The 27755-nt window shown below is 43.8% G+C and overlaps 1 protein-coding gene and 1 non-coding gene across 2 annotated transcripts; both read left to right on the top strand.

The window, feature by feature from the left end:
- LOC142571149 (uncharacterized) lies at window positions 1-26226 on the top strand. Its single transcript, XM_075679429.1, has 6 exons — window positions 1-138; window positions 4583-4686; window positions 6317-6456; window positions 16916-16983; window positions 18251-18331; window positions 26014-26226. Exons 1-6 carry the CDS (start codon window positions 117-119, stop codon window positions 26136-26138), a joined length of 540 nt encoding a protein of 179 aa, XP_075535544.1. The 5' UTR covers window positions 1-116; the 3' UTR covers window positions 26139-26226.
- On the top strand, window positions 2841-3033 carry LOC142573498 (U2 spliceosomal RNA). The gene has a single exon (XR_012826344.1). It is a non-coding gene; the product is annotated as a U2 spliceosomal RNA (small nuclear RNA).
- Window positions 26227-27755: the final 1529 nt, after the last annotated feature.

Genomic DNA, 27755 nt, shown 5'->3' with positions numbered 1-27755 from the left:
GGCAGACCGGCGTGTATGCGAACTCAGTCCTGACTGCATAAAACGGGCAGACCGGCTTCACCGCAGACCCGCTTGGACAGACGAAGCTCACGTGTAAGCGACGAGGGCTACCAAAAATGGAAGCGAATCACCTCTATTGTGAGTTTATCATTCTTCCGTATGTGGAATCTTGACCGACAGATAAAGTAAGGGCACTTAATGCCGCTTAAATATACTGGGACAAATAAGAACGTGCCAGGATTGAATTGTTGTGCAACGTGATGATGAATCTGAAGCCATAAGTTACGACCGGGAAAGGTTTCTTAGTTCGTTCCTTGAACAGTGCTAATGACCAGTTAAGAACCGCGCTAAGAGCGATGGAATGAAAATTTTTAGACGTAAAGTTCAGAGACATGAAGAGAGTGGTGTGGATCAGAGAACAAACGGGGATAGCTGATATTCTAGTAGACATTAAGAAAAAAAGCTGGTGCTAAGCAGGTCATATGTGATGTGCAGGGCAGATGTTAACCGGTGAACCATAAGAGTTACAGAATGGTTGCCAAGGGGAGCGAAGCGCATTCGAGCATTGCAGAAACTCTGGGCGAAGAGGAGGGAGGGAAGGTGATGAAACTAGAAAACCTTGCAGACCCAAGTTGGAATCAGCTAGTGCAAGACAAGGGTAAATTGAGCTCTCTGGGAGAGGTCTTCGTCCTGCAGTGGACATTGGACATAAAAATAGGTCGATGATGATGATGCTAATGATGAATAACTAGAAAAGGTTTATTTCCTTCTCAGTGCTATATTGGGCATATTTGCGTCCAAAGCAACACACAAGCGCCGGCTTATGGACTACGCCGCGGTCTTCGGCGCTGTTAATATATCTGTGCAAATGCTCGTTGTCGAGGCATTCAAAACTATGAGCTCAACCTTCATTAAAAAATAATAACAATGATAAGAGCTGCACTCTACTATTTAACTTTTTATCTTGTCTTCTTTTATTGTTGGGGTACGCAGTTGCTGTCACGGTGACAAAGGAAGTTCGTAGAAACTAACTTCGTGCCTGCCACAACGCAATAGGATGATCGAGCTACAACAACTATAGGCGCTTTTCGAACTCTGCCTACTTTTTTTTTAGGTGAAGCTATCAAGGAGAGTTCCAAAGCGATTTTCATGCAGTGGTGGGCGACGTTCTGACCGTTAGCAAAGGCAAACCCAATGCAACGTGTGTCGTACCTCCGCGTTCGATTTGGAACATAATCATCAATGACTATAAAATAAAATGTACGTTGCGGATATCTCATTCTAATAGGCAGCAATCTGTATACGTGGTTTTTTAACCCGCAACCCGGGATTTTCTTCCCCACGTCGACCGAATCGGCGTTAGAGTTCGCCAAGGAGTTTCTACGACTGCGACCAGGAAAGCAGAAGCCTTTTAAGTGCAACACTGCCACCGTGAGAGAGACAAAATTAATTTATTCAGCACTTCAGTACATGGGGGCGCATCCTTGTTCCAGATGTTCCGTCTTGGCTTGACAGCGCCTCTCGACCAGCATGCAGGAGTTGATATTGAGGCAGAGAGTTGGGCAGCAGCGATATTCATCACTAACAACAGCCAGTCACGGCCGCTCTCAAACGCATCAGCAGTTACATCATTCGAGCCCGATGCGGTGAGACAGAAAATAGATCCCTAGTACTTTTGAAGGGTGGGAAAACTCTCCTATACAACTTTGCCGTCTTGGATGTATCAGATGTCATATTGGCATATATTGGCGGAGAATATTTTTTTCTGTTTCGTGGTGTTGGTTTAGTTGCTGCGACATTTACACTGAACACCACGAAATATTCAATGCCGCTCCACATTGTGAAGGTGAATGACCAGCAAAGCTGGTGTATGTGGGCCCCTTAATGGCGAACTGTCCATTGCCGTGCTTCAAACCCCGTATGCACATAAATGGAAAGGCGCGACTAACCGCTCCTCCACACTGTTGAGCCTCGGAAGATGATGAGACACCGGGGACTGTGCATACCCATGTATTGCTGCAAAACTCGGCACGACACCTTTTACTAACGAATCCCGGCGCGTAGAACAAACAAGCACCTCACCGCACTCCCAGGTCAAACACCTTTTCACCGTAGCCAAGACGATCGTGCGAAGTACGACGTCTCGCAGTGCACTAATGTTTACGAGGTCGCTCGAAAACCTCAAGTGTTCACATACCGCACAGGCCACACCAGAGTAGTTCCCCACAAACTGCCTCCTTCAATTATATCTATACTGTAAAGTGGTAGTGGCGGTTAAGAAGACAGCAAAACTGCAGTTAGTGATGCTAGCGTTTTATTTGTTGAACTTGTGCCCTCAAAAGTAGGCTACACTTCAACAACAACGATAGCGGCGAACACACTCGGCGATCGTCGAAAATCTGATCAGCGAGTTTAGCGCGTCGGCTTTTATGCATCAGTCGTCGAATGTTCCAGAGTAATCGCTGGGACCCGCGTGTCTTCTACATTATTCGCGTCGCGCACACATGCAATCAGATTACACAAGGTTCGATGACAAACGGCGGATGGAACCATCGATAACATTCCAGAAACTTCCTATACATGCAGGCGCGTCCTGCGTTGTGCGATAACATTTGTTAGGCGATGAAACCTGATTACCTGATAAAGATAAACATGTAACTGTGTCAATATATAGATTTGGTTATACTTATCTATGCATTCGCGTGGACTACGGGACCGCCGCCCCGAGGAACTGGAGGAAACTAGACAAGCGGACGTTGCGACGGTACCACCACCCCGGGCGAGCGGAAGGAACGGAAACGAAATACGCAAGCGCTTGGAAAGCCGACAAAGAGAGGGCGATACAAACCTGGACATGGGCGACGCGGGTTCAAGTGTAGTATCTGTTTTATCAGCTTAATATCTGATACGGGTTGTATTTAGACCCAAGATAGTAAGCTCATTTTTACAAGCAGGCGGAGTGCTTGACGCCTGCTTCACCTCTGCCGCGGGTCGGTCCGGTATTCGACTATCTTCGGGATCGAACCCCGTGTTTGGTCTACGGACATAGATCCGCAGGAAATTACCCATATCCGTAGCTCTAGTTAGCCAATCCGTAGCTGCTAGCTAATAATAATATTTGGGGTTTTACGTGCCAAAACCACTTTCTGATTATGAGGCACGCCGTAGTGGAGGACTCCGGAAATTTTGACCACCTGGGGTTCTTTAACGTGCACCTAAATCTAAGCACACGGGTGTTTTCGCATTTCGCCCCCATCGAAATGCGGCCGCCGTGGCCCGGATTCGATCCCGCGACCTCGTGCTCAGCAACCCAACACCATAGCCACTGAGCAACCACGGCGGGTCTGCTAGTTAGCAAATTCTCGTTTTAGTTTCTAGTGACAATTTTCATATAGGCACGACGCTCTACTTTTAACAAAGTCACATCAGCGTGTGGTGTTTTAACCTTGCTTGTACAAATTCTCAAAAACATTGCTATTCTACGTATTGAATGTCACTCCAGTGTTAAAGAGGAGGACGAACAGTCAAACGGACATATTCAGAGTAAGAAAATTAGTTAACCATATATTCGCCGACAAAAATAAACACCTAACAATAATAAACACATAACAATCAAAGCCGCAACATTGTATATCTTACTACGTGTTCGCCGCGCGTACTCCCAATATTTTATTTTCTTGCATCTTCTCTGGAGAGATAACATGGACCGCCTCTTGCACAAATTTTTCGAGTCCTTATTTAATGTCTTGCGAAATCTTCAGCTGCATGTAAAATAACTGAGCTGATGTTATCTGCCCAGCCCATACTATTAACCCAGAATTACGCGCTGTAAGAGAAGTACGAGATTTTTTTTTTGCCTTTTCATTTATTCACACAAACCGACAAAATACTTTCACTTGACTGGAGATGAAATCAGCACCAGAAATTTCGTGCTGAGATAAATTTTCTTTCTAGCCTTGAATTATACAGCACAGAATTTTGTATGCTGTGTTAAAGTACACGTTATTATAAAACGATAGTGGACAGCATGCAAAAATCAATAAGCACCAATTTATGCCGAAAATACTTTCCCGCGGAAAGTTATGCCTACACACAGCACATCGTCACAGCTGGCTTTTTACACCACACTCAAAAGCAGGAATATGACCAGTTGCAGACACGCGCGTAGTGTTGCAAGAGATTTGTCAAAAATAAGAAGTATCCATACTTTTTTTTTTGAGCTTGTCCAATATACGTGATGTAATGAACGCACTTCAGGCTCTGACGTATTGTGCGAAAGACGATATATGAACACACACAAAAAGAGGCTCTTTGGTTCCAGGTTTGTTTACGAATTCCGCATGTTTCAATAAACTGCGTAAAATGTTAACAAGATAGATACCGACGCCAAATGGTTCCCGTGGCCTCCTGCAACACTGATCATTGCTATTTCTTGCTTTTTACCATGAAGGACCAGTTCGAAATCAGCTTTGTATGTCGTTCGCTTTGTCTTCTGGTTTTTCTAGTTTCCTTCTCTAAAATCAAGATACCAACCAAGTCAGATTTCAGCTTAGCGAGGTGCCGTTGGTTAAATCTCCTGCAGTGGTCGCCCTACTTGTCCTGTGCTACTCTGCCGCAGTCTTGGGCAAGTTGGCTGCACCAGGAGGTCCAAGGAAGTTGCACTACGATGAGGCGGACAGTTTCAAGGTGAACAGCAGGGCAGCGATGCCTTTTCGGGTGCTAATATTTTTTGCGCTTCGCCAGTGGCCAAAGAAATGCACCGCCCACGTTATCAAAGGAATCAGTCGGCCGTGAATGTTGGATCATAAGAGTAGCACGTAGAATCGAGTGGAAGGCATCGCTATAAGATTGCAGCTCAGCCTTGCAAAGCAGCAGTTCGAATTTTTTTAGACTGTCAGCTGCTAAGAGTTTACCTAACGCTTTGTCTCTCGGGTATGTTACTCCGGTGAATGGAACCTTTGCCGACGTGCAACTCCAGGCGTGCTCGTACTATCGCGTCGTACTTAAATATAATCGTAACAGGTAGTGAAGTTACCGGGGTGAAACTTTGTAAATATGAGCTAGATACAGCGTAGATATTTGCAAGACCATTTATCTGTGAAATTACTAAAGCCCAAAGTTATTGCTAACCAGAGAGTAGGTAACTAATTTCCAGAATACAGCAATGTAGGCCGGAGATAAAGTTTGTTTTAGCATGCTACTCTGCGTGGTTGAAGAGGGATGGGAAAGAAGAGATGATGATATTGATGTTGATGAAATGAATGAAGTGCGTATACACGGGTTCACCGCGCTGTGAAATCTCTAAAGTCGGTTCATATTCAGCGCTGAATAATAATAGTCCTCCGCGAAGAGGATTTTCAGACAATAGAGAATGCGGTGTAGAATTTCTAATTCACAAGGACACTGCCCCATACATGAATTAGTACTACAGTATTATTATGTTATAACACCGCGTCGGAAAAGCGACGTGCGCTACTAGATCCTGCACAAGCTACAGCTGACACAGAGTATGAAATCTGTTTCATCTTCTGTTTCCTGTGTGGGCTCTTCCATGTTCTCATAATGTTATTATGAATCCAGAAAATGTATTGACCAATTTTTTTTCAGTTCTACCAAAACGTCTCCTGTACTATTTGTAGAGCCGATATCGTAGTTACAAACTGGCTGTTCTTTAGTGAATATTTCACCATGTTCATATTGAAAACGCCTATCTCTAAAGTTCGCTGTGTTTTCACCTTTCTTCACTGCTGATTCGATTTTCTCATAGAACTGTGCTCCTTCTTCATAACGGGAAATGGCTCCTAGTTTGGTAGTATTTTGTTTGTGTCTCTTTTTAGCTTTTTATTGATCTTGTAGATTTGAAATGTGGGCCAATTGTATTCATGATCATCGATCAGGAACGAAACACGAGGGACGTAACATTTAAACATCCACCGCTCTGTACACGCTTCTATGTTACGTCCCTCACCGTCTCCACGAATGTGGAGAGGGCAACTTTCATTATACTGTCTCAAGTTTATTGCGGGCTTTCGAGGCATGGCATGGCTGTACATGGCACGGTTTCCGAGGAGCAATGGAGAAGGCGGTGCTTGTGTTGCGGTCGCATCGTACCGCAGCAAGCTTCGTTCCCTTCACGCGTGCTTCGCCTGCTGTCTCAGCTGGCGGAAGCCAGAGTACGCTAAAAGGCTAGGATGCCTACAGTAAGTTAGAGGGGACAATAACAATGACGAACCACTTCCCGCTGCACAGATGCACTTGCACTCTTTATGTATAAGAAGCCTACAAATTAGCCTTTCTTGTGCCTGTCTTATCTCAGGTATTTCAGAGCTTTCCGAATGCTGTGGCTATCATAGACTCGGACAATGACACCTCCTTCAATTGCTGGACAGCGGATCGTACGGAAATCGACCATAAGACCCAAACAGCGACGTATGCGGCTCTTTTTCCGACGGTTCGGTATGTTGTTTTCGCAGTTGTGTTTAGGCATTATCTGCGTAAGAGAATTTATGTTTCTATAATTCCTGTTAAAGGAGCATGAAGAATGTGATAGATCATTCTCAAACCCGTAAACAGTATAGACGCAAAATCATTTTCATCAAGTGAGCTATCTTTACCAATTGGCAGGTTACAGACGTGAAAAAGTAATTTTTCTTTAAATACCACAGGTACGCAATAAAAATAGTGATGTGGGCGAGTTGGTTTAAGTCCATGGTGTAATATTACCGCAGCCCGACGCGCTCAAGTACGGAAATAAAGGTAAGAAAGGATGAAGGAAGAAGGATTGCAAGAGTACAGATACGAGCGCTGACTACCAACTCACTTTATTGGTCACTAAGCACACACACACGTATGTATGTATGTATGTATGTATGTATGTATGTATGTATGTATGTATGTATGTATGTATGTATGTATGTATGTATTCATGCATGCATGCATGTATGTATGTATGTATGTAGCTCATCGTAACAAGCAAATAAACATTGACACCAAGGACAACATAGGGGAAATTACTTGTACTCACTAAATGAATTGTCCTTACTAAATGAAGAGCATCGCCCGCGTAATGCGAAGACGTGGGATCGTTCCCCGCATGCGGCAAGGTGTTTTTTCATCCACGTTGATTTCCATCAATTTATCATTTATGTAATTCATTTAGTAAGTACAAGTAATACCCTATGTTGTCCTTGGTGTCAATGTTTGTTGTCTTCTTATGATATGCTTAATGAAAAGCGCGCCCCTCGGTTAACCCCCTGTCTTCTCGTTTATATATATATATATATATATATATATATATATATATATATATATATATATATATATATATATATATATATATATATATATATATATATATATATATATATATATATGTGTATGTATATATATATATATGTATATATATATATATATATATATATATATATATATATATATATATATATATATATATATATATATATATTAGTTACATCGGAAAGTTAGTTACCAAGAAAAGCAGACAAGGTTAGGTTTTGCATAGGCCCAAAAGTGCGAACTCTTTATGGTGTAAAGCTACTAATGGTCGACAGACGCATCTGTCGCCACATTTTTGATTAACTGCGGCTGTGATATTTATCGCGTTCCCTCCTCGTGATGGCGACGAAGCACACATCCATCGTTAAGCGGAGGCTTACATAAGCAGCTATTGCAGTGCAACATTAAATTAGAAGTTCTTCCGTTACGTAGGCCATTTTTGTGCCCCTTGCTCTTTGGTTAATGCAACTATCCGTGTGCGCAATGTAACTTATATTACACCTTTGTGTCATCGGATGGGTCCATTTAAAAACAGTGAACGACGGTATGCATAGGCTTAAGTGTAGCGCCAGTCCTGAGCGAAATCTTCCCTGCAAAGGTTGACAGCATTCTTGAAGAAAAACTAGACGGCATTGTAAAAGTCGCCTTTAGGTATCTAGATGGTTGTCTCATTTTCTTGCGGCCTTCCTTCTCGAGTACTAGTAGCGACTTGCACAATCATATTGCCACGGGGCATAAATAGTCAATCCAAGTTGTATTTACAGGTATTTTCAAATTGCAGCAACGCTGGTTACACAAGATCGCTGCGCGAAAACAGCCGCACGCTCGCTTCGCCAAATCGTCGTCTTTGTTCATAGTCACACTCTGCCCCACTGCTCCTTAATAATATGTTAGGTGTTTTCAAAGAAAATGGTGGGGCTTGGACTTTGTGTGCGCGGTTCCTCAAGACGACTCGTTACGCTTTTTAGATATTAATGTTATACAACGGCGAGATCATGTTTGCTGGGCTTAATTACGCCTCTAATCACTCCAGACTAGTAAAGAGAGCGATTGTTTCGTCCGCCATTAGCACCGCGTTAACAAAATCTTATTCACACATGGCGGAGAAAAGCGTAAAAGTACAGTTAGACGGGCTACTTTCAGCGGGATTCCCGAGCTTTGTCATTTCGTCAGTTTCCGAAACCATTGTGGCAAATAGTAAAAAATAAGCGGTACCAGAAAATACCAGAAGCGGAAAGAAAAAAATCATCACCGACCAAGCACTCCGTACAGGTGATTAAACAGCGAAGCTTAAACGTGTGGCCTGTTGTTTATCACTGGGTTAATCCAGGCGGTTCATTAAACGACGGCTTGGTAGGCTGCCGAATCATCGCAACGCTCGGCTGCACGGGCCTGTTCTTGTGCCCCAGCTCCAGCAGCGACATAGGTATTCCTTCCCGGTTCTGCTCATGACGTTGCTGATCAAACGCTGCCTGCTGCTCAGGAGTGCGTATGACCCGTGGCCTACCCATTTCGGAGTCGGAGAGAAACTGCTGGTGCGCGCGCTCAGCTGCGACGGAGGGCAAAGACGTCACTACTAGCGCTCTTAATCCAACACCACCAACATAGTACCAAACCGTTTCACTCCAATCCATGAGGTCATGTTACCTGCCCGACTGCCATAGAATCGAATTGGGATGCTTCCGAGTAGGCATCAGTGATTTTGGCGTCACCACTTTCATCATGCCAGCCTTATCAATGGAAATTTCGGGACAAGTAGCGTAACGTCATGGATCGGAGTAAACAGGCCTTGGGCTATCTAGGTGGTGTTGGCTAATTGCGAGCCTGTTTTCCTCTCTCGTTTTTTTGGGCATGCGCATGAGGTTGCCCGGAAGAGTTTTCGGCGTACAGGCGACCGCCAGACGCACAGACGGATGAATGGGCTAGCCATGTACAGCTTCGCTGTAAAAGAAACGAGCAGCATATCCCGTATGTGCACAACGCTTCTCATGGGCTTCGAAGAATAGGGTCGCGATATGGTGTCAATGTAGTGCTATCATCTCCTTGGAAGAATGGACGTATTTGCAGGATGACAGGCGAACGCCTTAGCAGGACATCGAATAAATACAGCTGGTCATGCGCGGTAAAACATGAAAAGGAAAACAAATTTGTGAATTCCTGCTTTGGGGTCATCTATCGAGTATCCTTATCATCTGGCGGCAGTCATATTGGGCAAACGGAGCGTTACTTGTACAAAAGACTAGGGGAACACAAAAATTTCCTATTCAACTGAATCCAGGGAAAACACAAGACGGGGAAAGCGGTAGATGGATTACAGATTTCAACTAAAACCTTACACTAGCTGCATTAAACAGAGGAAAATCCCAAAAGGTTTCAGAATTAAGGTTAGATATGCCCTCGGCGTTCTACCCTCCAGGCTATTATTGATGTGGAATGCTATCCTAGAACATGTATCGCTCCCTTTAATTTATATTCTCAGGAGAACACTATAAGGAACAACTTACGCTAATTACTATAATTACTGATCAGCTTGACAGCATTAATGTAACTGAACTGGAAAAAAGAGAATTTGAACAAATCGTCAAAACTAGACAGCAAAAAGTAGTAGATAAATACCAGCACAAAGGCATTAGAGCTGCAGATCCACCCAAGAAAACTCAAGTAACCCCTACGGCACTTATCTCCACAGATAGTGCTACAGGCGAGCATCCAGAGCACTGCAGCAGCACAGTAGAGATATCCCAGGGTCTAAGCCCCGATGAAGTTGATCTCCTGAAACGTGGTCTAACGTTTTGTTACCACGAACAACGCCGTCAACGAATACAAGCTCCACAAAGATATAACAGAGTCACTCAGATGCATGCGCATCAAGTTCTTTTTCGATAGGAAAGATGTAGGAAACAGGACACAGACTACCTTAGACCTCCTTGTACTTCGACATCGGAAGCCGAACAGTGCCCAGACCTTGATTTATACATGAGGCTAATCTCAAAGGAAATTCTAGAGTTAGCGTGCATTGCCGGAACCGCGAAAATTTGTCCCCTGCTCAGCGCCAAATTCTTAAAGAACTCGCGGACAGAAATGATATTGTATTGTGATAAAATTAGCAGACAAAGGCAGCAGTATCGTAATCTGGCCTGTAGAAAAGTACAAGAATGAGGCCTCCAATCAACTGAGCAACCAAGCCCATTACAGAAAGCTCGACTCTAACCCAACTTCAGGCTACAGCAATATTGTGCGAAGCACAATAGCGTAGCTCCTGTCCGGTGAACGAATAATGCATTCTGAATATCGCTTAATGATTTCGAAACAATGAAGCTGGCCGCTTTTATCTTCTTTCTGAAATACATAAGGTTCCCGTAGAGGAAATATGTACACCAGAAATCCCAGGTTAGCCTATAGTATCTAATAACAACACGCCTACCAAGTCACAGTCTAAATTATTTAATCACCACCTGTCAAACATCCCCACCACCATCTCACCTTTTGTTCGAGACACGCCGCAATTCCTTCGAATTATCGATGGTGTCAGTGCCAACCAAACCCTTTCCGACCGTGCTTTTCTAGTCACTTTCGACGTTTAGGCCCTTCACACCAACATATGCATGAGGGAATTATTTGAAGCCGTATAGAAATCTCTTGCAGTCAATCCCCAAGCGCACGCTCCTTAAGTTTACCTGTCACACCTTAGACAAGTTCTCACGCTCTACTATTTCAAATTCGATTCTATTCAATACCTGCAAACTTTCGGCGCTACCATCGGAAGACCATTCGTTCCCACGTATGCAAACATCTTCATGGAACAGCTTGAAGCGGGCCTGTTAAAATCATATCGTTTAAAACCGCACACCTGTTTGTGGTATATTGACGACATATTTATAATGTGGCAACACGTCACAAGCACGTTAACGGACTTAATTGGCCATTTCAATCGCCTTCACCCGAGTATTAAACTTACTGCTCACCACTCTCCTAGTCAAATCAACTTGCTCGAATCAACGATATACATAGAAAACGGAGAACTGAGAACGACACTTTAGCGGCAGCATACGGATAGCTAGCAATTTTTAGACTACAGCAGTCCTCACCCGTGACACTGCAAGCAAGGAACTCTTGGCGGACAAGCGAAACGAATAAGAAGAATCTGCTGCGAAGACAACGATTATATCCACCACCTAAATGACCTTAAAGCAGCGCTAGCAAAAAGAAACTATCCACAAGTTCCTCTCGACAGAGCTTATGATGTCGCGTCAAGATTGGAGAGGCAGTCCGAACTAGCTAAGAAACAGCCTACACCAGAATCTGACAGACCGTCAGCCTTTACACCAATCCTCATCCATAAGTTCACGACATTGCAACCAATAGGCATAAACGTTTCAATAGGAGCTTTAGAATCTATTCGCTTTGCTAAATTTCAAGCTATAGGCAACAACACTTAGTTATTTGCATTTAGTTGCTTAGTGTTTTTTCCTTCCTTTCTTTGTTTCTTTTATTTATATATTTTTCCATTTGGGGGGGGAGTAATTTTTTCTTCACGAGCACCATTTCCTGCTGCTTCTTTTATTATCTCTTTCACAGAGACGATAGCCCACAACCTCCGCCGAATCAGATAATAGAGGGGTTCTCTGCACACGACCGTTGACACGTCGTCTGGCACACGGCCGTGTCCCCGCCCTTGCGCACAACACCCCTTTATTCTCAATTCTATACCCTTGCCACTAACATACCTTCGGTCGCTGCCGCACCAACTCGCCTTGCCCACTCCCTCCTTTAGAATCATCATCAGCCTGGCTACGCCCTCTGCAGGGCAAAGGCCTCTCCCATACTTCTCAAACTACCACGGTCATGTGCCAATTGTGGCCGTGTTGTCCCTGCAAACTTCTTCATCTCATCCGCCCACCTAACTTTCTGCCGCCCCCTGCTGCGCTTCCCTTCTCTTGGGATCCAGTCCGTAACCCTTAATGACGATCTGTTATCCTCCCTCCTCATTACCTGTCCTGCCCATGCCCAGTTCTTTTTCTTCATTTCTACTAATATGTCATTCACTCCCGTTTGTTCACTCACCCCATCTGCTCATTTATTATCCGTTAACGTTACATCCAACCTTCTTCTTCTCATAGCTCGTTGTGTCGTCCTGAATTTGAGTAGAACCCTTTTCGTAAGCCTCCAGGTTTCTGCCCCGTAGGCGAGTACTGGTAAGACACAGCAATTATACACTTTTCTCTTGAGGAATAATGGCAACCTGGCAACCTGCGATTCATGATCTGAGAATGCCTGCCAAACGCTCCCCAGCCCATTCTTATTCTTCTGATCATTTCCGTCTCATGATCCGGATCCGCCGTCACTACCTATCCTAAGTAGATATATTCCCTTACCACTTCCAGTGCCTCGCTACCTATTGTAAATTGCTGTTCTCTTCCGAGACTGTTAAACATTACTTTAGGTTTCTGCAGATTAATCTTTAGATCCACTCTTCTGCTTTGCCTCTCCAGGTCAGTGAGCATGCATTGCAATTGGTCCCCTGAGTTACTAAGCAAGGCAATATCATCAGCGAATCGCAAGTTACTAAGGTATACTCCATGAACTTTTATCCCCAATTCTTCCCAATTCAGGTCTCTGAATACCTCCTGTAAACACGCTCTGAATAGCATTGGAGAGATCGTATCTCCCTGCCTGACGCCTTTCTTTATTGGGATTTTGTTGCTTTCTTTATGGAGGACTACGGTGGCTGTGGAGCCGCTATAGATATCTTTCAGTATTTTGACATAGTACTCGTATACACCCTGGTTCCGTAGTGCCTCCATGACTGCTGAGGTTTCGACAGAATCAAACGCTTTCTCGTAATCAATGAAAGCTATATATAGGGGTTGGTTATATTCCACACATTTCTCTATCACCTGATTGATAGTGTGAATATGGTCTATTGTTGAGTAGACTTTACGGAATCCTGCCTGGTCCTTTGCTTGACAGAAGTATAAGGTGTTCCTGATTCTATTGGTGATTACCTTAGTAAATAGTTTGTAGGCAACTGACAGTAAGCTGATCGGTCTATAATTTTTCAAGTCTTTGGCGTCCCCTTTCTTATGGATTAGGATTATGTTAGTGTTCTTCCAAGATTCCGGTACGCTCGAGGTCATGAGGCATCGCGTATACAGGGTGGCCAGTTTCTCAAGAACAATCTGTCCACCATCCTTCAACAAATCTGCTGTTACCTGATCTTCCCCAGCTGCCTTCCCCCTTTGCATATCTCCCAAGACTTTCCTTACTTATTCCGGCGTTACCTGTGGGATGTCAAATTCCTCTAGACTATTTTCTCTTCCATTATCGTCGTGGGTGCCACTGGTACTGTATAAATCTCTATAGAACTCCTCAGCCACTTGAACTATCTCATCCATATTTGTAATGATATTGCCGGCTTTGTCTCTTAACGCATACATCTGATTCTTGCCAATTCCTAGTTTCTTCTTCACTGCTTTTAGGCTTCCTCCGTTCCTGAGAGCATGTTCAATTTTATCCATATTATACTTCCTTATGTCAGCTGTCTTACGCTTGTTGATTAACTTCGGAAGTTCTGCCAGTTCTGTTCTTGCTGTAGGGTTAGAGGCTTTCATACATTGGCGTTTCTTGATCAGATCTTTCGTCTCCTGCGTTAGCTTACTGGCATCGTGTCTAACGGAGTTACCACCGACTTCCATTGCACACTCCTTAATGATGCCCATAAGATTGCCGTGCATATCTTCAACGCTAAGGTCCTCTTCCTGAGTTAAAGCCGAATACCTGTTCTGTAGCTTGATCTGCAATTCCTCTATTTTCCCTCTTACCGCTAACTCATTGATCGACTTCTTATGTACCAGTTTCTTCCATTCCCTCCTCAGGTCTAGGCTAATTCGAGTTCTTACCATCCTATGGTCACTGCAGCGTACCTTGCTGAGCACGTCCACATCTTGCATGATGCCAGGGTTAGCGCAGAGTATGAAGTCTATTTCATTTCTAGTATCGCCGTTCGGGCTCCTCCGCGTCCACTTTCGGCTATCCCGCTTGCAGAAGAAGGTATTCATTATCCGCATAATATTTTGTTCCGCAAACTCTACTAACAACTCTCCCCTGCTATTCCTAGTGCCTATGCCATAGTCCCCCACTGCCGTGTCTCCAGCCTGCTTCTTGCCTACCTTGGCATTAAAGTCGCCCATTAGTATAGTGTATTTTGTTTTCACTCTACCCATCGGCGATTCCACGTCTTCATAGAAGCTTTCGACTTCCTGGTCATCATGACTGAATGTAGGGGCGTAGACCTGTACAACCTTCATTTTGTACCTCTTATTAAGTTTCACAACAAGACCTGCCACCCTCTCGTTAATGCTATAGAATTCCTGTATGTTACCAGCTATATTCTTGTTAATCAGGAATCCGACTCCTAGTTCTCGTCTCTCCGCTAAGCCCCGGTAGCACAGGACGTGCCCGCTTTTTAGCACTTGATATGCTTCTTTTGGCCTCCTAACTTCCCTGAGCCCTATTACATCCCATTTACTGCCCTCGAATTCCTCCAATAGCACTGCTAGATTCGCCTCACTAGATAACGTTCTAGCATTAAACGTTGCCAGGTTCATATTCCAATGGCGGCCTGTCCGGAGCCAGGGATTCTTAGCACCATCTTGTCTTACTACAAAACTTCTGAGTTCGTAGTAAATGAGTCACATAAGCTAACTTTATAGAGAAGCGGTTTACCGAACTCACCTGCAGCCCCAAAAAGTGTTGCCGAAACTTCTTTGAACGGGTAAACAAGATTTAATATCTCTTTCGGCGACGTCAGGCCATTTCTGGCCAGTTCGGCGTTCTGACCGTGTGCACAACACGTGCGCTATTCTGCACATAGTAGAGGCAGATCAGGTAGAGTAAAATGAGGGCTGACTGGACATACTGGAAGCAGTACGGCTCCGGCTACTTCATTTCACTTCTACGCAAGAAAAAAAATTTGGTCTATAAAGAATAGAAAGCGTAAATATTGATAACAAAACGGGCATTTCAGCAGGCGCAAACAATAACAGATATGAAAGTGAAAGTAAAAAAGACGAAACGTCAACAACAAAGGCGATTTCCTGCACAAAATTGACCGTAGTATTTCGAGCACCCCGCGTGGGTATCTAAAACAGAAAAAAAATTTCACTGCCCTTTAAGCTGTTGCTTGAAGGCCGCTAACTGGCCGTAATCCAAGCATCGCCCCTTCTGACACTGTAATACTGCGAAAGGCTGTAGCGACCGCGCGTTCCTGCGTTGCCGCCGCTCCTCGGAAACCCGGTTACCCTCGCCTTGGGGAGTCATTACCTCCGCTCTTTCTTGGAATCGAGGCAGCTCCGCGACTAGGACGACATCACAGCCACTCAGCAAAGCTGCTTTTACTTTTCAATAAAAGCCAGTTGCCCCTCCGTTCTCAAGCTGTGAAAACGTCTGTCCCTGGCCTAAGCTAAACCGTACTCCCAACAAGACCCTTATTTTGAAGCGCACCTGTTAACTTTGCTGGACATATAGAGGGGCACTCCAGCAACATGTGGGATAATTGTGACATATGTCAACTGCACCATCTTGTTAGTTCCGATTGGTTCACAGGGCGGCTACGGCATCTATGATTGGCTCAAAATTCCAGCATGCCCAAATTTGAAGATTGTTTGATTGTTGTGTTCATTGTTGTGTACATGACCGGGGTTGTTGGAGAAGCATGGGAGAGGCCTTTGCCCTGCAGTGGGCGCAACCAGACTGATGATGATGATGATGATGATGATGATGATGATGATGATGATGATGATGAAATTTGAAGATGTCTAAAGTAGCAGCAGGGCTCGGCTCATTCCACATGACGGGCAGCATACAGCCAACACTAGCCCGCATAGCTGCTCCGCAAATCCTACTGTACCATCTGGACTCATTCTGGTTAACCTACCTCCCTGCCTTTCCTTCTTCCCCTCTCTATTTCTGTCTCTCTCCCTACTGTACCTTCATTTCTCAGCGTAGATATAGTATGTGGTGCCCTTAGAGTGCTATATTCAATATATGTATATATATATATATATATATATATATATATATATATATATAAACGAGAAGAAAGGGGGTTAACCGACGGGCCCGATTTTATTAGTCATATCATGAGAAGCCAACAAACACTGACACCAAGGACAACATAGGGGAAATTAGTTGTGCTTAATAAATGGAATGAAGAAACGATAAATTAATGGAAATTAAAGTGGATGAAAGAACAACTTGCAGCAGGTGGGAACCGAACCCACAACCTTCGCATTTCGCGTACAATGCGAGGGTTTACTAGTACACATAAATACCCAAGGAAGTGGATGGGGAAACAGCGCCGCGGTAGCTGAATTGGTAGAGCATCGCACGCGAAATGCGAAGGTTGTGGGTTCGGTTCCCACCTGCGGCAAGTTGTTTTTTCATCCACTTTAATTTCCATCAATTTATCGTTTCTTCATTCCATTTATTAAGCACAACTAATTTCCCCTATGTTGTCCTTGGTGTCAGTGTTTGTTGGCTTCTCATGATATGACTACATATATATATATATATATATATAACCACCCCAGTTTATTTTTCCTCTATTTCCTTTGTGCAGAAAAACCATACTGTTTCACGTTAAAGCCGAAAAGAACTCTCCGAAGTACACGTTCACTCTCAATGACGGTGAGTTGAGTTTCACGGAATGCAAGGAAATGCGCACTTATGGTGTTTATTTCGGGCATGGAACATTTCCGAGTGAATTCCGGGAACTACACAAGTAGAACCACTGCAGAATAAGCAATTGGATCATAATGAGCAATTGAGCAAATACTGTTCAAGGAGGAAAAATTGTTATTTTAGTTAACACCATCTCATGACTGAACTGCTCTATAGTTGTTTTAGCTGAAGGTATTACTATGTGTTCAGCTAAAAACTTACTTATGTACTAATTTGATAAGGTTGAGCGCAGGTCACTCACCATGCGTTTTGCTTTCACCCTTCAAGTTAGTTATAGGTGCTGCCTACGTAATAATAACCGACTTCTCATTGTTGTGCCGTGCCCATGGAAGTGCTTGCGCGTTGCTTACGATTGTTATTGTGTTTGTGAATTGATAGCTTGCGGGCATGTGGAAAAAAATCATGGAACCACTGTATAGGAAATTCTCCAGACATTTGTGCAAAGTCAACCGTCTACTAGATCAGATATATCTGACTTAAAAACACGTCTTGACATCACAAAGAGTTGCGTACAGAGTATTGGTACACGTTTAACAGACATCGAAGACAAAGTAAATGAGATGCAGTGAAAGATTACTGAATTGAAGTTGTAAGCCTAGCTGCTAGGGGCATGCAAAAGACGCTCCACTCGCAGCACGAAAAACGAGTGGATTGGGACGACATAAATCGTAGATCAAACTTTTGGAATCCCAGACATACCTCATAAAACAGAAACCGCCCAAAGACACATAGGTATAAAGGACATTTTTCGGGATAAATTAGGCGTTACCAGTTAGTCCGTTGCGCGAATTCATATACTAGGAAGGACGACAAGAAATGGACCAATTATTCTTTTTTTACCAATATTTCTATGAAACTCAAACTGTCTTGTCAAACTCAAGAAAATTAAAAGCAACGGATATGTACACTCAGCAGGATTATTGTGAAGACACAATAAGAAAACGCAGGTTGTTTTGGGCTAGTGCTAAACGCGAAAGAGACGCCAAAGGAAAGGTCTTTGTTGCATATGATGAACTTCGAAAAGGCGAAAAAAATTTCCTTTGGGATGACACGTTCAACACTCAAAAAGAAGTGCCGAATTCGAACAGATTATCTTCTAGCTAACAATCAAATCCTTGCCAGTTACGTTTGCTGTCTCTGAACGTGAATATAATTACTAGTGTTAACTGAGGATGTTGGCAAAATTGACAACGCTTCAGCGTGTATCTTGCAGATCCAACCCCCAAGGAAGGCATGTTCTACTACACCGACTACGAGAACTGCGTCATCGAGGATCTTGAGTACCATGGTCATCGTGAGTTGAATTCCAGAATTTCTCTGTCCTGACACACCGACTCTGAAAGCTGTCTGCCACTAATACACTATCACAGTGGCGTATATAATTACTAACAGTGAAAAATAAAAATAAATATTTCGCAAAAGTTGAACATAGTAATGCAAGGTTGTACAGCCATGCAGAGCGTCGAACCGCACTATATTCGGCTTTGGTTTCGGGTTCGTACTTTTCGGTTCATTTCAAGCTTTTCTCCAGAGCAAAAATTATAACGGATCGAACCGGCTGACGAATTTGTGAACGACTTGATTCGGGTTCAAACGGGTTCGAACGACAAAAAACACACATTCATTTGCTACCGAGTTTCGAGAAAACGTGCATCGCTTTTGCGAATACCTACTAGTGGACACTCTGTGTAGCAATGCAGAAGACAGTTTTCGTCGGCGCGAGCACTAAGTAATGATAACAAATAAATCACAATGAGACGCCATATACTTTTTGGGAGCTCTTTTTAGCGGACGCAAGGAATACACGTTTTGACAGCTTGATAGCGAAGAGTCAACTGGCTTTTATTCAAAAGTAAAAGCAGGTTTACCGTGTCCGTGTGGTGACGTCCTAGTTGGGGAGCTGCCTCGATTCCATGAAAGAACCGGGAATAATGACTCCTCAAGGTGAAGGAAGCTGGCTTTCCGAGAAGCGGGGACGAAATAGGCACGGATGCTCGCAGCATACGGTTACGAACGTGTCGGAATCTACACATTGAGTGGGCTTCATGGCGCCCTGCCCGGTTACTCAATGCATTGCCCCACCATCAGCCCACCCAAAATTTTCACCTAGGTATATTGACCTTTAAGTAGTAGTGGCGCAACAGTGTTGGTCCGGCTTTTTATTGCAGTAGCATTATCTTCCCCCAATTCGGAGGTGTGTAACAGGAAACATGTGCTCATCCCGAAGGCAGTGCATTTATTGGTACACAGCGTACCAAAGCACCAGCTGTCACGAGAGATGAATGCGAGAAACTTACGCGTGACGCACGCTACAGACGTTACATAGAGCGAATTTGCATGACAGAAGCTTCATTGTAATCGTAACCTTGAAAGATAGATTGATAGAGCATTGGGCTGCTAGGGTGGCCGACCGAGGTTCGATCCCAACTCCGGTTGCCTCTTTCTTATAGCATTTTAGGCGGATTTCAACATTTTGGAAGTATCTAGCAGGTTACTTGAGGTGTGTTGAGCGCACCCCAGTGAGTGAAAGGGGCCATGCAGACGTCACTTTGATAAACGATAGTGTGGCAAGCCGCCCGTGTTGCACGACCGCGGAGCTGTCGACACATCACCAGCATCAGATTCTAAGTATGCAATCGCGCAGTTAGAGAGAGAGGGTGGCGATATGGGCTTGTTGGTCGGTCATCATTGAAAGGTATCTGTATAGCGCAACAAAACGAACACGAAGTCAAGCGCTAACTATCAACAACGAAAATTTACTTCCGGGATGAGTCGTGCTTGTTAACACTGCATTTATAGTCGTATTATTGATCGGAGTATGTGCAGAACATTTCGCTTATGCATCTATTTTGTTCGCTTATGTTCGCCTATTTATGTACAGCGTTATTCATGCACTATAATACTTGCCGAAATACTGCTAATGACTTGTTTTTTTAATCATGTACTGTACTAATTGCCGAAATATTGTTATTGACTTGTTTCTTTTTTTGTGGTATATGTATTATTGGGATATTCATATATTATATAATTGTTGAAGTGCTGCTTTTGACCCACCCTGTAACGGCCGACAGCCCAACAGTATGAGTAAATCAAAAGAAATGCCCAAACAACCACGTGCACAGCGATATCGACCATGAAGATACACTAAGATGACGGCATGAAAACAATCTAAAATCGGTACATCTGTTAACCACAAAAAAAACCTAAATTACATATTGCAAATGCGGTCAGCCTTCATGCAATGCGCAAATAATCTAACTCTATCGCGGACAATGATATTGACGGTTTGCTGATGCATTGGTCAGCGGCCAAGAGGATTCGCTCCGCTTCTATTATTAATCTTACACACTCGCGCTTATAAATATCTATAACAGTGGTATCTTCTAGAAGTGAGCGGCATCGCCGGCATGGATAGGTTTTGCAATGGAAAGCAAGAAAACCATCGTCTGATACACTCTGACACTTATTTACGTGCTTATCTTATCGCTGTGCACGTGGCTGTTTGGGTGTATAAGTACGACTGAACCGGGAAGTAAATTTTCGTTGTTGATAGTTAGCGCATGTCATCGTCTTCGTTTCTTCTTGTGCCCTTGTTTTGTTGCGATTTCCAGATGCCTGTCAATGAACTCAGTTTTGGCCTCTTTCTTTTTTGTCATATAGGCCTACGACACGATGTACAGTAAGTCAGTAGTCATGCATTAATCAGGCGATCCCTTCCCCGATGCTCTTCAGTATGGGAATGACCTGCCTGGCCTGGCAGCTCTAAAAAGAGCATGAACTCCAATTTGCCATATACACTAATGACTTTATGCCCCGAACATCTTGCGAAGAATAAATCACCGATCAAATGGTGGTTCTTCAAAAACCGCTGGGCATGACAACAGTATTTCTGAAAAACACGTGATTAAGTCCCTCCTTCGGGAAGACCGCATATATCAGAACCGGGGGCCACGACAAACGCGGACGCCAAGGGGCCTTATATTTCGCGAACACGCCCATCCATTCAGCACCCGAAGACTATGTTATTATTCTTGGCGTATGGATAGCGGCAGGTGGTATAGTCCCGACATATGAATGTTGCAGTTATGCCCAACTCGGCGTCATATATTTCATTCGGTACGCCGAATATCGTGGTGTATCGGAGGAGCCGGTGTCAAAACAGCCCGCCAGCTCATTCTGGGTATGATGGCGTCCCGCCCAACGTAGGAGTGCTTAAGCAAACTGAGAGAACAACACGTTCAGCAGCGGGAAATGCCTACAACGAAGCACTCCGCGTCGTTACCCGACTGCCCGGCCACGTGTGGCGGACGACTTCCGGCGCTAAGCACAGTTGCCTACACTACAACATATTCATGAACGTCGGGTCGCAATGCTGACAAGCTCCGTCACCACTCCGTCACCCGCGGCACAACACAGCTTTTATTTGACCTAGTTGGTCATACGTACTTCTATAAGTAATAAGGCGCGAATTAACAGATAAAAAGAGAGACACATAAACAGGACGAGTGCCAACTACTAACAGCTGATTGTATTACTTATGGAGGACAAGCATTTATGGTTGAGCATTTTACTTTTCGGTTGAGCATTTTACTTCGTCTCCGTTTCTTTTGCGCCCTAATACTTATATCAGTACTCTCAGAATACTGATTCTGGACTGGCACAGCCCGCACCACCGATGGCACCATGGCAAACTCATTCGCAACAGTTCAACTCACATGGAAGCCTATTCAGGTCTAGTGCTGCTTACTTTTACCTAGACGCTGCCTTCCGTACCAACCACGACGATACGCGGGGCCCAGTTGGAATTCACGGCCTCGTCACAGGAACCACACGCGCTCTAGGGTACGTGTTTAGCGATCAAGAGCCCCCGGACGTGCTCATGGTCCAAGCGCAGGCTATCCGTGACGGGCTGCACAATGACCTCGAAAAGCCTGCCGATACGACACCTATGAGGATATACGCTGACAATGTGACGGCACGCCTGTTACGCGACCTCCATCCCTACCCGGTCTCCACTAAAATAGCTGAGGCGGCTAGGATTCTGCGAAACTCGTGCGTAAAGGGTTGCCGGCCACTGCGGCGTGCCAGGGAACAACGACAACGAGAGGTACACGCCTATGCGAGCACGATACTAACTTTTAGACGTAACAGCGACATAGCAACTTTTTTGTGTTGTGAGAGTGACGGAACTGTAGAGACGTCCTTCTTAGAACAGTGATACAGATGACAACACTCCGTATACGCCTACGACAATATACGCGCAAGGAAGACAGACTGCGTGCTGGCTGGTTTGTTTGTTTGTTTGTGTGTCTGTTTGTTGATATACTTAACCTCGAAAGGGCCATTACAGGAGGGGCAGTACAGAATATAAGACATAATATGCGTCACTATCACGTAAATAATATAACAAAGCATGAACATAGCAGTACATACAAGAGTAGTGTACACGTGTTGCGCATATTAGGCAGTAAAAGCGACAAAAACAACGATTTTTTGTTTATATTCATAGTTAGGAGAAGATAGCGCACAGTGAATAATTGCACACAATGATCAATAAACTGCAGTTTTACAGAGTTGCACCATCGTGATAAACAAATGATTCAAGCAGCGCTAAAAATTCATTCACAGAAGAAACTGTTACCACTGATTCGGGAAGCATGTTTCAATCTCTAATTACCCTGGGGAAATAGCTGCATATAAAGGCATCGTTTCATGTGAATGGTGGAAAGATATGCACAATACGCGGATGTCCTGAAAGCTCAATAGGCTGAAATTAAAAAGAAAGTTTGGTGCCGTGATATTGAGTTCACTATTAATTTTTCCGAAGATAAATTTTATCCTCTCGAACGTTGCTCTCGTTTCTAACGTAGGTAAATTTGCTGACCAGCAAAGTTCTCCAGGAGAGTGGAAGCGGCGATATTGATTAAAAACGAATCTTGAGGCTCGGCGCTGTACTCTGTCTAGTTTTTGGCGATTAGTTGTGGTGTGTGGATCACAAAATATTTTGGTGTACTTTATAATAGCCTTTATGAGTGTCTTATAAGCCAAGCTATTTACTTCGGATGTCGTACTTCACGAATTACGTCTTAGGCTACATGGGGCTTTATTAGCACGGTTGCATATTGCATCAATTTGTGTATTCTACGTAAGGTCTGAAGTAAAAAGTTTACCTAAATATTAACGTTCAAGTAATATATTCTGTTTGCTATCCCCAATAATATGCTGATAGCCTGTGTCCATCTTTTTCCTTTGTTATGGACGTAAAAACTTATTTTCCTGGGCTATGCGCCATTTGTCATTCGTTACAATATTGCCAAATTTTCTGCACATTATGTTTTAAATTCTAATTATTCCTGAGGAGTGTCTACCTTGTTACATAAAACGCAGTAGTCTGCAAATAATATCAGTGGGACTGTAATGCCGTTAACCAAATCATTAATAAATCATAACTAATGAAGAGGCCCAATACACTGCCTTGAGGCATGCCAGATTTCACCGAAAGAAATAAACATTTTCACACACTTATCTCTGCGTATTGCTCTCGACAGTGCAGATATGCTGTGAATTATTTTTTTTATTTTGAGGGTTTTAAAGATTGCGTCAAGTTCGAGCAAGTGTTTTGGGTGCGAGATTTTATCAAAATCCTTCGCGAAACCAAGAAAGATAAGATCTGACTGCTATTATTGTTTCGGAGATATCATGTACTATTCCAACTAGCTGCATTGTAGCCGAAAGTCTCGTTCGAAACCCATGGTCAGCTCTAGACTATTAAGTGCGTTTTTCAAGGCACTACCACGGGGTACTTGCTAATGTTATGCTCAATTAAGTTGAAGAAAGTACTTGTAAGAGAAACGGTTCAGAAGTTGCAACGTCTGACGTTCTGCCACACGCATGAATTGGTACCATTTTTGCTCGTTTACGGGCTGACTGAAGGTTACCTTCCTTCAGAGAAGAAAAATTAATTTCAGGTATTTGGATACCCATTTAGGGTATCTGTATAAGAACCCCTTAGGAAATCCGTCAGGGCCAGGACTCTTTTCATGTTGACACTGAGAAAATTTAAAACGCCTGCTTCACTAATTTCGAGATGGGACAAGAATGGAGAGGCGGAAGCACAAGGCAAGTCAAAAGTAGTTCCTTTAGCGCAAGAAAAAACCGAGGAAATTAAAATAACAAAGATCTCAACATTATTCAATGTAAAATTTTTATCCTGGTTAGAGTGGAGGCTTCTCAGAGGGGATAGCACTGCGCCAGAACTTCGCTGGTGCTTCAGAGAAGGAGGTTTTCAATGTCAGATTAAAAATTGGCCGCTCGATTTCAGAATAAGGCATCTTAGTTTCACGAGGTGTATTTTTGTTTTCATTCGGAAGAATCTTGCCGTTTTCCTTGAAGTTTTCATTTCGCATGCGTCGTTTCCGGCTTTCCGTTTTTGCACTTTTTGACGCACTTTGGAACAAAGCTTTCAATGCATTGTTCAGTAACAGAAGGAAATTCTGTAGTTTAAGAACGCCACCTTGCGAGTCGTAAATCAAACGAAAGTCATCAAAACAACATTAAAGGTAATCCAAGGCGTTAGTATCGTCCGCGGCATTGAAATTAAACATATGAAATTCGAAATCCTTCTTTAACAAGTCAGGAATTACATCCATACTTAGTGTAACAGTCTTATCATCGGGCAGTCCTTGATCTACGCAGCATTCGTTCGTCAGATACTGCTTCATTTTAGTAGACACAAAAGACAGGTCTAGAATGCACGACCTAGTCGCACATGCCCAGGTGTTTTCATTTACAATTTGCTGCAAATCACAACAATATATTAGTTCCAGAAACCGTTCACTAACAGTCTAGTCCATTTGTCTAGTTGTCTAGTAACCCCAATAAATATCGAGGAGTTTAAAATCCCCCAAGAGTATGATATTTTCATTGTGCTTCATATTACACCACATATTACTTTTCAAACTTAGGAGCTATTTTACTGTCGAGTTACTAGGTCTGTATACTCCTCCAATGGAGTTTTTACAACTTTTTTCTTTAATTGTCATCCGCATGTCCTGATTATCGTTTGGAGTTTTTACTGTAGAAAATGCAATTTCTTTCCTAGTCATAATAGTCATGCATCCGCCTCTCCCTTCTCCTTCTTGTCTATCTTGCACGTTCATGGATTGACCTGGGCATCTGGTGTGCATCTATGCACCCAAGTCTTTGTACCTACAAGAACATCAGTTTCGTGGCATATGACCAATGCTTCAATGTATTTGCTTAGTTTAATATGCTTCTGGTGTTCACATTAATGGTTTTGATATCTTAATGTTCAACTTGCTCGTATCCATCTTCGGCAATTCCAGACTTACCTCCCCATTTACATAATTCATTTCTCCCCTCAGTCAGGCCGTGATATACTTTATTAACCTTCACTTTACCGAAAACAATCAATTCCTCAGAAAGGCTGGAAGAATCGTGCGCGCACTGTACACCTTCGCTACGGAATCGAGCATTGTCCTCATGATGAAACCGCACGGGGGAGCATTCCTCGTTAGCTGACCCTGTCGACATCTCCCGATTACCCCATCACGCTACCCTTGGTACGTCCATGAGCTCCGTCTGCCCCGAAATTTCATTGTACCGAGATATCTGGCACAAAACCACGTGCGACGCACCTGCATCCCTCAGTCCTCCTGAAGTCAAGTGCGAGCCTCTCCCTCCGCCGCCCTCGAAAAAGAAAATATCCCTGCTCACCACACAACCCACGTGACTCACGCAACAGCAGGTGACACTGTCTCCAGGATCGACACAATTTACTCGACGAGAAACACACCGATTAGGCGGGCCAAACTACGGGCAAGTAGCGGGAAGAAAAAGTTAATCTAATCGACGCGGTTACGTTTTAATACTGGCTGCGTGCTGCATACATTCCTTTATATTAGTATGCGCTCCAGGTATTTTTCTTACTTTTCTTTGTGATATTTCTTTTTTCAGAGTGTGTCCTTTGGGTCCGGAAAGAGCTCAAGAACTCGGTACCTCAAATCTGCATCAACCACTTCGCTGACACTTGCGGGGCTGGCGTTCCGAAGCACGGCAAAGATCTTTGCAGGGAGGACTGACATGGCTACTTAAATGTAACATAAAGCGATTTAGCCCTTGTCTACTAAACGTATGTTGGCAATAAAGATTTCCCATATTTACCTCAGATCTTATGCCTTGCAAATTTGAACTGCCTCTGAAAGTAGTGTCTTCACCGTATCACCTTCTCCTCCCATTTATACTCACTTCAGCCGTACGAATCATCGCATCGTTGTCTGTGACAAAAATAATCACGCGATTGACCATAGATATACTGCGTGTGTTTACCTTTCTTTCTTTTGGTTTGCAGATAGCCTATATTTTTTAGCGTGCGTGCGAGCTTTTTCGCCTCTTCAGGGACTGAAATCACAAAGCATTTCATCCGTAACTGCTCTTCGACATTGGCTGACCGCCTTCACAAGACCCTTTCCATCAACAGGGTTGGCTCGCATATGCTCTTATGAAAAATTCCAGCGTAAAGTTATTTCGTGTTATTTCGCCCAGGTGTAGCTAACGAAGACAATCGTTACGTTACTTGAATCGGAAATTGCAACGTCCATGTAGGAAATTATTTTTTGTACTAATTACTTCTCTGATTAGTTACCTTAGAATGCATGTTGTAATTGCGAAGTCGAAGTCGAGCAGTACAGAAGTCCAAAAATGTTTAAGAAAAGTCGTTAGACTAACACCCCTATCGAGACAAAACCTGCTAGAAAATACATTGGCGTTCCGTCAGCACACGACCTTCACTGCCCAGCAGCTGCATTTCTGTCGCATATCAAATCAAGCACAGTACGTACCACACGCACCAACTGTGAAACGCTCCCGCGGTTGCGCCAGCCGGGATGCGCGGAGGCGAGCAACATCTGGTGACCTGGCAAGAAACCCAGTGGCACGCGCGATCAAGGCCACAGCAGCAGCACCCGGAAAATTGTAAGAAGAGGCAAAGAAAGCTTCAATAAATATTTATATTTATCAGAAACGGCATTGCGACTTACCATCTAAGTACTGCCAATTCATTCAGGTACTCCACCTGAATATACCGAATTCAGCTATGGGCTGAATGCATTTTCTAAAATTAAAATTTGGCATAAATCATCTCAGGGTGACTGTCGACGTGAACTCGTCATGAATAATCTGCGTACTTCAGCCGGGCTCCTCTCTTGCGCTTGCCTCTGGAAACGTTCCGCCATCACTCGCCGCGCCGGCAAAGTCCGCGTGTCTCTGTCTGTATTGTTTGAATGACAACAGTTGGTTTCCTGCTTGCAGCGAAGAAATGTTAAAGGGGCTTCTTGTCATTTAAGAGCAGCATATACCAAGTGACACGTACTCACTGATTCAAGTGGGCGTCAGAGAGGTTAATTGAATAGCAGCACATACCCAGTAGTACATACCCTGCGAGCTACCAAGTTGTCTTGTTTAGGGGAAAGCCCTCCTCGAGGGTCGAAAAATTTGTTCTCCGGCGTTATTAAAAGATGGACCGTCCGGCGTTATGGCACCAAAACCTAATGGCACCAATATTGATGGTGCCACACACGACCATTGGTTGGACTCGAACCCACGACCTTTGTTAATTAAGCCACTCGAACCAATAAGCTTTGGTGAGCCTAACTCGCGACTTTTGTTGGGATCAAAATGCAATGGCACCAAAATTGGTG

This window comes from Dermacentor variabilis, chromosome 2, assembly GCF_050947875.1.
Source record: "Dermacentor variabilis isolate Ectoservices chromosome 2, ASM5094787v1, whole genome shotgun sequence".
Taxonomy (NCBI): Eukaryota; Metazoa; Arthropoda; class Arachnida; order Ixodida; family Ixodidae; genus Dermacentor; species Dermacentor variabilis.
This window is presented reverse-complemented; position numbering and strand designations above follow the sequence as displayed.

Excerpts from the sequence above, each read along its gene's own strand:
- LOC142571149 (XM_075679429.1), top strand. The coding sequence starts at position 117 with ATGGAAGCGAATCACCTCTATT. Across the intron at positions 6,457-16,915 it reads GCTCTTTTTCCGACGGTTCG|AAAAACCATACTGTTTCACG; the intron begins GTATGTTGTTTT and ends TCCTTTGTGCAG. Across the intron at positions 18,332-26,013 it reads TCTTGAGTACCATGGTCATC|AGTGTGTCCTTTGGGTCCGG; the intron begins GTGAGTTGAATT and ends TTCTTTTTTCAG.